The 12,031-nt window shown below is 33.2% G+C and overlaps 1 protein-coding gene across 1 annotated transcript in view; it reads left to right on the forward strand.

Moving 5' to 3' along the window:
* Positions 1 to 8,222: 8,222 nt before the first annotated feature.
* Positions 8,223 to 12,031, forward strand: part of LOC102605259 (uncharacterized) — a 5,591-nt gene continuing 1,782 nt past the window's right edge. Inside the window, exons 1-2 of the mRNA XM_006342724.2 lie at positions 8,223 to 8,533; positions 11,238 to 11,362. Of these exons, the coding sequence (XP_006342786.1) occupies positions 8,392 to 8,533; positions 11,238 to 11,362 (267 nt within the window). The 5' untranslated portion in view covers positions 8,223 to 8,391. The remainder of the gene's footprint in view (positions 8,534 to 11,237; positions 11,363 to 12,031) is intronic.

The raw sequence follows: 12,031 nt of genomic DNA on the forward strand, positions 1-12,031 counted from the left end.
GAACCCTGAAACCCCCGTGGGTCCACCCCTGGGCTCACTAAACCTTTTCCTGCGAAAAGTGGCATTCGAGAAGGAGATCCAATGTCTCATTATCTATTTGTCTTGGCTATAAAGTATTTAGGCAGAGAATTGAACCGTCTGACTAGTAATAAGGGACTTTAATTATCATCTCAGATGTAGGAAGTTAAATAGCACTCATATATGCTTCGCAAATAACCTTTTGATATTCTGAGGGCTGATCTATTGTCTATTAAATTACTGCATGATGCTTTCTTAAAATTTTCAAAGGCTTCTAGATTACAGGTAAAGACAAATAAGAGCTTTATATACATTGTTGGGACGACTGATCATACCAAACAAGAAATCATTGAAAAGTTGGGTTATGTATTTGAGTATTTGACACATTGCCTTTTAGGTACTTAGGTGTCCTACCAGCCTATTTAAATTGAAAAGATAATATCAAGAGTTACATATTGTTTAGCAAAGCTCTTGTCCTATGTTGGCTGGATGCAAATATTAGAAGTGTATTATTTGGGGTACAAGCTTATTAGGCATAGATATTTTTTATCACTAAGAAAGTCATGAAGACAATAGAACACATATGCAGAACATATCTTGGACAAGTGCAATAACAACCTTCAGGAAAGCACTAGTCTCTTGGGAGACCATATCGCCTACCAGTAGTGAATCATTGTAAATGGAAATACAACTGCAATTATGAAGTTGTTATGAAATACAAATGTTTATGGATTCATAATTACACTACAAAAAAAACAAAAAATATTGCGGCGGATTTATTACGATGGTTTCAATGAACCGCCACAAATAGCAAATAATATGACCTTTCTTAATACGTCATATTAAATATTTTAATAGTGACGGTTGAGGCTTAAATTACGACGATTTGAACCGCCACTAATAATTTAAAACGTATTAATATATTAAATATTTATTATATAATTCTCTTTTTCTTAACTGAAAGAAAAAAAATTAAATTGATTGTTTACATAAAAATAATCTTTTTCCTTAATTGAAAATAAGACAATTCAATTAGTCCTCTAAATTAGCTTTAGACGGTTCACATAAAAAGAAAATTGTTGTCATTTAGGAAATTAAAGTTGTTCACAAATACAAAGAAATCCAAAATCGCCTAAAATACAAAGAAACTCATAACCCAAAATCGCTCAAATCTCTCAATTTTCTCTGAATCGAGAGATCCATCTATTCATGGTAAGCTCTTAATCAGTGAGATTCTCACAAATCAAGCTTCTCCATTTACGGTAAGCTCTTAATCAGTAAGATACTCACAAATCAAGCTTTTTCATTGACGATAAGCTCTTAATCAGTAAGATACTCACAAATCAAGCTTTTTCATTGACGATAAGCTCTTAATCAGTAAGATACTCACAAATCAAGCTTTTTCATTGACGATAAGCTCTTAATCAGTAAGATACTCACAAATCAAGCTTTTTCATTGACGATAAGCTCTTAATCAGTAAGATACTCACAAATCAAGCTTTTTCATTGACGATAAGCTCTTAATCAGTAAGATACTCACAAATCAAGCTTTTTCATTGACGATAAGCTCTTAATCAGTAAGATACTCACAAATCAAGCTTTTTCATTGACGATAAGCTCTTAATCAGTAAGATACTCACAAATCAAGCTTTTTCATTGACGATAAGCTCTTAATCAGTAAGATACTCACAAATCAAGCTTTTTCATTGACGATAAGCTCTTAATCAGTAAGATACTCACAAATCAAGCTTTTTCATTGACGATAAGCTCTTAATCAGTAAGATACTCACAAATCAAGCTTTTTCATTGACGATAAGCTCTTAATCAGTAAGATACTCACAAATCAAGCTTTTTCATTGACGATAAGCTCTTAATCAGTAAGATACTCACAAATCAAGCTTTTTCATTGACGATAAGCTCTTAATCAGTAAGATACTCACAAATCAAGCTTTTTCATTGACGATAAGCTCTTAATCAGTAAGATACTCACAAATCAAGCTTTTTCATTGACGATAAGCTCTTAATCAGTAAGATACTCACAAATCAAGCTTTTTCATTGACGATAAGCTCTTAATCAGTAAGATACTCACAAATCAAGCTTTTTCATTGACGATAAGCTCTTAATCAGTAAGATACTCACAAATCAAGCTTTTTCATTGACGATAAGCTCTTAATCAGTAAGATACTCACAAATCAAGCTTTTTCATTTACGGTAAGCTCTTAATCAGTAAGATACTCACAAATCATCAAGAGAATGAGTAGACACCACGTAATCCTGTGGCAACAACTTACGGATTGAGAGCTTACCGTAAATGGAGAAGCTTGATTTATGAGTGTCTTACTAATTAAGAGCTTACTGTAAATGGAGAAGCTTGATTTGTGAGAATCTCACTAATTGAGAGCTTACCATGAATAGATGAATCTCTCAATTCAGAGGAAATTGAGAGATTTGAGCGATTTTGGATTATGGGTTTCTTTGTATTTTAGGCGATTTTAGATTTCTTTGTATTTGTGAACAACTTTAATTTTCTAAATGACAACAATTTTCTTTTTATGTGAACTGTCTAAAGCTAATTTAGAGGACTAATTAAATTGTCTTATTTTCAATTAAGGAAAAAGATTATTTTTATGTAAACAATCAATTTAATTTTTTTTCTTTCAGTTAAGAAAAAGAGAATTATATAATAAATATTTAATATATTAATACGTTTTAAACTATTGGTGGAGGTTCAAACTGTCGTAATTTAAGCCTCAATCGTCACTATTAAAATATTTTAAGTAAAATTAATTTAATTTTTTTTCTTTCAATTAAGAAAAAGAGAATTATATAATAAATATTTAATATATTAATACGTTTTAAACTATTGGTGGAGGTTCAAACTGTCGTAATTTAAGCCTCAATCGTCACTATTAAAATATTTAATATGACGTATTAAAAAAGGTCGTTTTATTTGCTATTTGTGGCGGTTCATTGGAACCTCCATAATAAATCCGCCGCAATATTTTTTGTTTTTTGTAGTGATATTCAAAATAGAAGAATTCGAAAATTATGAAATTTGGGATAAAATCCTAGCTTTGATCTTACTAACTGAGATTGCAGATGTAAGACATGAAGAAGAATTTAGTTCCTTAGTATGGTAGCTTTACATACATTAAACGCTACACAAATATTGATGAAGAACGATCAAGAAATCTTTTCTTGAAATTTTTTAATTTGCTTCTTAAAAATCCTATGACCAAGGTTAAGATTTATATTTATAATTCATGATTAGATGATGAAGTTAAATTTGGAAAACCTTGAAAGAGGAATCATAACTTGATATTTCTCAAGAATTCTTTAATGTTGAAATTTGGAGAGAGAATGAGAGGGGTTTCAATGAAAAAAATTGATTGTTTAACCTCTCTAAGACGTTTTAAAGTCATTTAGATAACTCCCAAATAGTTTTGGACAAAACTACCTTCGTTTACAACTAAAATGGTGGAACTCCATGCTCATACGAATGAGTGAAGACCTCAATTGATGGACCATCTCTCAAGTGACGGGCCGTCATGCTAGCCGTCGCTTCTAGTAGATTGGAGCATCTCAGGTAAAATGATCATAATTTTACTCTCCGGATTTGATTCAAGAAAGGCTGACAAGATTGAAAAGAAGACTTGAAGACATTTAATTTAATAGGAAATGAGACACATAATTCTTCATATACTAAGAGATATGTTCATTAGAAATTGACCTAAGTAAAATTTTATACCAAAACTCAATCGATAAATGAGCTTTCAACTCAACTTTATGTTAAAGGATTCTTATGACCTTAATTCATCTCGAAACCTATTATCACACTAAAGAATTGACCTAGCTATAACAACTTATTCCGTCATTATTGAGAATATCTACCGTAAAGGTATATGAATCTCATTTGTCATAAGGTTAGGATCAATTCCTTGATATGTGAGTGCATTAGTTATGAATTAAGGTCGTATAACACCCCTATCACAAAGTTAAGTGAAAGTGCCCTTGCCGAATTATTCTTGAGCTTAAGTTTAAACCAAAGTCAAGTTCAAACAATCATATCCCTTAGCCTATAACAAACTAGGTAACCCATAACCTATCAAATTAAAGGTCTATGAGTCTTCTTTCTAACTCTATCAAGTTTGTACCATTTGAAGTTCGGTGTAAAAGACTATGAACATTTTACTGAAGATTGTCCGTGCTGAAAAGCTGAGGCCGCTATAGCGGGAATCAGGCCACTATAGCAGGCTGCACGAAATTAAAAGTTATTTTCATACCTAAAACGTTACTTTGCTCCTAAAACTTTTCCAAGGTCATGCTAGGGCAAGAGAGGGACGATTTCTTCAATTTTCCATTAATTTCCTTCTTCAAGGAAAGTCTTTCCATCAATCTAACACTCATTTGATTCTTTAATCCTTAGAAAATTTAATTGTGGGACTAGGGGATGGTTTAAAGTTCATTATAAGGTGGAAAATCCAAGTTTATGACGATTTTAAGGTGGAAGATCTAGGACTAATCTTTAAAATGTTTATTCTTGAGTTATTTACCATAATTCACTAGTATAATCGTGAAATTAATAGTTCTAGGTAAATTATTGGTGAGAAAGCCCTGAAATTGGTGGAAAAATCATGGGGTTGACCTAGGATTTGAAATTTGCATATAATCTGGAAAGATTTAGGCCATTTTTGATTGATTTTACATCGTACTATTATTTTAGATCAAGAACAAGTTAAAGTTTCACAAAAAGAGTCAAGGTTTGCGATCAGACTTTTGCAGCAGTTGCTTGGCCCCCAAATAGTCTAGGTTTTCTTAATTGTGTAGTTTAGAAAAAAATTTCAATTGCATTATATTTTGTGAATGTTCAAAGATTTCATGCCTAGGCCTTCAGACACGAAATTTGAATGGTTAAAGGTTGTTGTTTATTATTGTTAAGGCGGAGAAGGATAATGACTAGGGGTGATTTTCTAGTTATTGATTGTTAATCTTGAGGTTTTTTGTTGGGGTGATTTGGTAGTAATTGTAAGGTTATGTGTTATGAAATTGTTGGGCTTAGCTATTTCTACAACTTGCGGTAATCAAGGAGGACGAAGGGGTGCTCATAAAAGGGGTCTAGAGTTAGGCTATTAGTATATGAATATAGGTGTATATATGTATGTGTGTGTTCATGTTGACTATTCTATGTGATATGTTTGTGTAATGCATGTTCAGGAAATAAAAGTGAAATGACTTCATGTGACAATCTCATGTAATAAACCTATTTTATTTACTTATGATTTCAACTGTGGTTAGTCATTGTGATTATGCATGTTGTTTGTGATTGTTGATTGACTTGGGTACCACGCCTGGTATAAGATATCCTCATGATTGAATCAGATATCACACCTGATATATACTAACAGTTGGCTCGGATATCACGCTTGGTAAGGAGGTATCCATATATGGCTGGCTCAGGCACCACACCGATATACTAATAATGGTTGGCTCGGGCACCATGCTGGTACATTAAGGATGGCTTGGGAACCACACTGATACACTAACAGATTGACTGTGGATTTCATGAGAGGACCATTTATGTGTTTATGGTTCCATGAGAAGACCATGTATGTGCATTTGTGATCATATAGGACATATTGCATGCATTGATTGATTCCAATATTGGATGATTTCATGATATTATGACTGGAGTCTATGTATTTGCAATTATTGTTATATCTGATGGGAATGTGTTTATGGTATTGCAAGTTGTGCATATAAATCCATGGTAAGGACTAGGAGTTTGGACTGTGTTATACTTGTAATTATACTTGTTTTAACTATTTGATTGAGTTTATGGGGACTCAACTATTAGTTGTTTCTAAATCGTGTTTCTATTTATCATTGTGTTGTTGGTTTATTGATAAGGCTAGTGATGACCTTGAATTCGTGAATATTAACTTGGTAGAAGGGTTAGGCTATGATTTGACATTAGTTGTAGTTTTGTATTCAAGAATTTGTATATGATAGCATGGTTATGTTATGATTTGATATTAAGGTAGCACCAATGGTAGGCTTGAGCAGCCTTAGAATGGCATAATAGGTAAGGTTGGAAAACCTTAGGGTGACATTACATGTAGGCTTGGGAAGCCTTAGGGTGACGTCATATGTAGGCTTGGGAAGCCTTAAAGTTGGCAGCAAAATGAGGCAGAAGGTTATGTTCATGAAAATGTTCTAGTTTATGAGAATTTTACATGGGATGGTAAAAACATGTGGATAGAGATTTGGGGTGGTGTAACTTTCATATTGCATGTTCCCTCTGAATATCTACTCTATATTATGTGGTAGGTTCGGATCGAGCGATAATGTCTATCAGTACGTGTTTGTATTGATACTATTTGTGCTATGCCACTTGGCATAGTCTGATTGCAAGAATATGTCAGTAATGCTTCATAGGTGAAGATGATGATTTCCAATAGTTTCTACTTATCTTTCTTATGGTAAAAGTTGTGTCTTTATTTCTTTGATAATAATACTCAAGATCTTTACCCTGTTTAGACTAGTTCCTTGTGGGGGGGGGGGGTGTTAGTTGGTCTCTGTAAGTATCTTGGAGGTTTAAAATCAACTGAAGGTGTTTTCATATTTATATAAGGTGTTAGATGATGTTGTATTTATTTTTGCATGGATCAAATTAAATTTGGTGTGAGGATTCTCCTATCTAGGTGTTAGAGTAGATGCCTGCACAATCTGATCATTTGGATCGAGACATTAGCACCTATGCACAATAAAAAATATACGTATACAAAAAAAAAAAAAAAAATTTAGGTCTTAGCTTACAATTTTTTTGCATGTTACACTATACAGCTGGAAAAGAGATCATTTGGAGAGACTGATGGTCGAGCCTGATAGAGTAGGACAAGATATTCATTGTATTATTATTCAGTTTTTATCTTTTAATTTATTTTTGAATTGACATTTTCATTATTTTATTGCAATTTCAATCTAGAAAAGGACACTACTAAAGTGATCTTGAAATGTGTTTGGAGGCTTTATGGTCATTTTTTTCTTACTTGGTGTGATTTTTCATTGTCCAATCTATTAGGAATATATTGGCTCATAATCTTATCTATTTTAATAGATAAATAATAAATTAAATTACATAAATCATAATAATTATATCAAGATTAAAAGTACAAGTACATGTAATAAACTAGAGAAGTTGTTTATTAATATTCAGAACAGAATCGAGCATCTCTAATTGATCCGTTCAATATACACGAAATGTACTAACACAAGAAATTGAAATTTTACTATTCCCATAGTTAAGATCGAATTATTAATCTTGTGCTACAATCATTAAGATGTTTGTCCAACTTCATCTTTGATTGTGAATATTTAATTTATAACTTATACGAACCGACAATTTTAGTTTTTCGTGTGTGAGTAAACAACTCCATACACAAAAATCGTTTACTATATAAGTAATGGGCACACACATTAACACAATGATCTATTTAAATAAAGACTTTATTATAATAAATAAAATAAAATAGATTTTTTTTACAAGTAATTAAATAAAATACTATAACTCAACCACAAGATTAATATACTCCAACAATGAGATCGTAAAGTTACATCATCTTTTTTCTCATTTAAATTTTGTTTATCATTTTAATTTCTTTATCTTTTAGTAATAATTTTATCATATGCCTTATATTTTCTTTATAATATTATAAGTGTGTTTTTTTTAAAATTGTTAGCGTATGTCATTATTATATAATGAATGAGAACAATACGATCGATTTAAATTTATATTTATTAAAATAATACATTAACAACTAATAACTATCCAAACAAGTTGTTAGGGGATTCTTCCGCAGAAAAATATATATTATATATAAGGTTTAACTTATATTGTATGTATATATAATGGATATGTTGAATTTCCTTTAAAAAAAATTATACTCATTTCTTTATACATTTGAACTACAACAATAATAACATATCTTAATTTTACAAGTGGAATCCCAAAGGACAATGCGTAAATACATCAAAGAAACTCTTTATAATAGATTATCGGTTTAAAAAATAATATATAAAAAAAAACATGAGACGTGGTCATTGTAAAACCCTGTACGTGGAGGTTGTATTCAACGCAATCCCAATTCCAACTATAATTACCTTCACCTTCCTGTTTGTCAATTTTCCCTAGTGATCCATTTCTCTAATAACTCTTCATTCAATTAGGGACCAATTTTATTCACAGAGAAATAAAATAGCATAAAACCAAAAATCAAACTTATACGATTTTTTTAGTATTAAAAAAAATAAGTGGGTTTCTAAGAAATAGTGTTGTATAAATAGATTTGTGTATAAAGGGATCATTTGGTAAAATGGGTCAGGCATTTCGTCGAGCAACTGGAAGGATCGGAAGTTCTACTGTCGATGCGGCGTCATCTCAACTGAAGAAACCTATCGACCGGAGACCTCCGCCGGTGAATAAAACTCCTGCCGATAATGTTGGTCCAGTTGCCGGTACGCTCTTTGCAGTTTCTAATTCTATAATGTCAATTCATTTATTTCGATTTCTATCTTTTGCAATTTAGGAACTTAGGTCTTATTCATGCCGCAGCTAGTTTAAATTTCTTGCATTGCACAAAGATTACTTACTCTGTGCAGATAAAATTTACATTTTATAAACTACTACAGTACAAATCTCAACTTTCGGTAGCAAAAAATGGCACCCGAGGTGTAGAATAGGATCAATGAAGCGGGAACCATGAGTTCTCAGGTTCAAAATCTAATTTAGGTAAAAACACAAGCTGATTTCTCTCCATCTAGCCCAATGGAGAGAGTAACCCTGGTATATGTGTTGGTGGGAGGTAGCAGGTATCCCTGGAATTAATTGAGGTGAGCACAAGGGGTCTGGATACTGCGATTATCAAAAATATACTACTTATCATTTTAAGTAGAGTCATTCTGTTTTGGATGAAGGCATTGAGTTAGGAACTGAAACTGAAGGGAAAACCTGAGGCTAATTGGAGGGACAGTACGGTGTAAGCTTGTTAATCATTTTCACTACTATGACCTCAAGTAGAAATACAGACAGTTCCAAGTTAGTTTGGGTTATCTATATGAGTCTTCACTATCATTTTTGTTTCATTTGCACCTGTTCATCTCGTAATCATAAATTTAGTAGTTTACTGCAAGTTTATGAAACACTACCATAAAAAGGAAATTTTGGAATAATCAATGTGTGGTTGGTTGTCCCTCTTCTTTAGTTTCCATCAGGAAGGAATCTGCCAAAACTGAGTTTGTTGCATGCATTGTTAATCACACGTATTGAATCAAACTACCATTTTGAAGGTGAATATGACATTGAAAGAATATGGAAGTAGCAGGAGGAAATGTTTCTCATAAAGGAAGTCACTGTTCTTATCAAATTCTTATGCTCACTTGTTGATTCAGTTGTAATTTTCTCAAGAACATAACTAGTGCATCACTATCCATCATATCAGTTGACTATGCATCTATACCAAAATGGTTGGGGTCATTTATATTAGGGGTAGGTGTTCGGTTCTTCAGTTCTGTAATTTAATCGTGTGTACCAAATGCCAAACCAAACCGATTCGGTTAGGTACAGTTGGTTTTTCTAATTCGTTTTTTTTCCGGTATGAGCATAATAAATAGGCTATTTTTCTGCTTGTAAAATGGACTAGTTTTTGAATTAAAAATGTCTTAGTGAACTCAAGACACGTAGAACAATTATTGGTTGTCTACTGTCTTCCTTTCAGCCGCTCTCTGTTTAGTAATTTAAAGAATTGTGAAGTTGTACGTACTTTAAAGATATGGGAACGGTCTCCTTACTAGATGAATGGCTTTTGTGGTTGAACGCCTTGGCATGAATCCGAATTGGTTCTCAAAAATAGACACGCCCCTCCTCCTCACCCTCATCTTCACCACCCTCTCAACTTCCATGGTGTGACTTAGCAGCTTTATACCCCTATAGTTGTTAAAATTCTGAATGTCACCCTTGCCCTTGTATGAGGGAGCCATTATACTCCACCTCCATTCCTCGGGCATTTTGTCCGTTTTAAAAACGACATTAAACAACTCAATCAGTCCCTCCAAACCTGTCTTGCCTGCACTCTTCCAAGATTCCACCTAGTGTTTTTTTTTGTCTGTTGGGATTTGAACTAAGGTTCACACCCACTTCTTGACCAGTAGGCCATAATTTTATCATAATCTGACTGCAAACTTATTGCGAACCTCTGCATTTATCCTGTTTGGGATGTGCAAGGCTCACATAGGGCAGTGATAATTGGAGCTTGATTGTTTAACTAAATAATCATGTGCATTAGGTTAGGATAGGTAGAACTGGTATGTAGCTAGAATGGTGAATACTCCATCTGTTTCAAAAAGAATGGCCTGTTTTCCTTTTTAGTCTGTTTCAAAAAGAATGACCTCTTTCCTTTTTTGGTAAAATTTTAATTTCAGCTTTCCACGTGACATGTTTAAGGCCACAAGATAAAGGACAATTTTGTACATTTGACATAACTTTAATTTAGGACCACAATATTCAAAAGTCTTCTTTATTTTCTTAAACTCCGTGCCAAGTCAAACTAGGCCACTCTTTTTGAAACGGAGGGAGTACTACTTTGGGTATGCATGTGTGCTCAGGAGCACAGGTCAATTGTACCGAGTTGCTGTGTTAGTAGTTGAATTTTATTTATGTTAGTTTTATGTTTTTTGTGTAATCTCTCAATGCAAGCTGGTTGAACAACTTAAGTCCACATTTGGGTTTTGTCTAGTTAATTTGCTTTTGTTCGAAGATAACAATCAGTGAGAAACAGATCTTTAATCCACCACAAAAAATGGATCTTTAATCCTGTCCATTTATAGTTAGCATTGCAATATGTATGTGTTTGTACTTGTCAAATGGGAACAAACTTATTGCAAAATTAAGTCAAATTTGAGTCTCCATCAGCCAAAAGGGTTTATAAATTTGAGATTACTGAGTTCTAACCACATCGCACAACAAATTGGGAGTCTTGGATTAAACATTGATGTCATCCATTTAGGTGTCTTTTTTGCTGCAAGAGCGGTTAATGCCTTTTGCTTGTTTACTTTTCTATCTGCCCAGGAAAATAACTTGCTTCAATAATTTCCATTGCAAGAGTGTTTGTAGAACTTCATAAATACTTACATGATAAGTGATTTTTTGGTTTTGCTTCTTTAGAGAGCAGCCGAAAGGTTGCTGTTAAAAACACCGTGGAAGAGAGAGATCCCAAGTTCGATGCAATGCTAAGTCAAATGGTTGGTAGAATTCATGCCAAGCCTGGTGGAAAGCTAGAGATGGGTGAGGTGAGTTTCATTTGTTTGCATATTAACTTTCAGATTGGACGTGTGCGCCATTGACTCTGCAACTTTTGAGACACTCATAGATTATTTCTTAAATTAGTCAATCACTATTTCAACTTTTGCATAAAGCTTCACCTTCTTTAAAAAATGAAGGTATGAGAGTGATTTAGAGGGGCCAATGTTGTCTGCCCTTGAAGGACGTATATTCTAAACTTCTTGTGCCATCTTACTGTCCTGGTTTAACTAAATTTGGTCTGGATGATTCCCTCACCCCACCTCACATACAGTACCCTCTATATATCTAGAAGTTGTAAACACTCGCATGAAATTTTCCTTTTTTTTACTCCTTTCCTCATATCACATCTTTATGTACAAGTAAGGAGTAGTGTGAAATGAGCAAGTCAGGAGTTTTAATTAGTACTTAACTCATATCAATTCTTTTCCCTTCTTTTTTTTTTTTTTTGGGGGGGGGGGGGGGGGGGTTTGGCACACTTCCTTGAAATGAGGAGGGGAGGGGGGAAGTAATGGGAGGGGGAGAGGGTCATTTATAGAACAAGTTTTGGTCATTGGCTCATTGCTAAATAATACTCCCTTGTCCTTGTTCATTTTTCCTTTTATAGTTATCTCTAATTACTTATTCATTTTGACAAATCAAGAAAGGATAATTTTTTT

This window comes from Solanum tuberosum, unplaced genomic scaffold, assembly GCF_000226075.1.
Source record: "Solanum tuberosum cultivar DM 1-3 516 R44 unplaced genomic scaffold, SolTub_3.0 scf00035, whole genome shotgun sequence".
Taxonomy (NCBI): domain Eukaryota; kingdom Viridiplantae; phylum Streptophyta; class Magnoliopsida; order Solanales; family Solanaceae; genus Solanum; species Solanum tuberosum.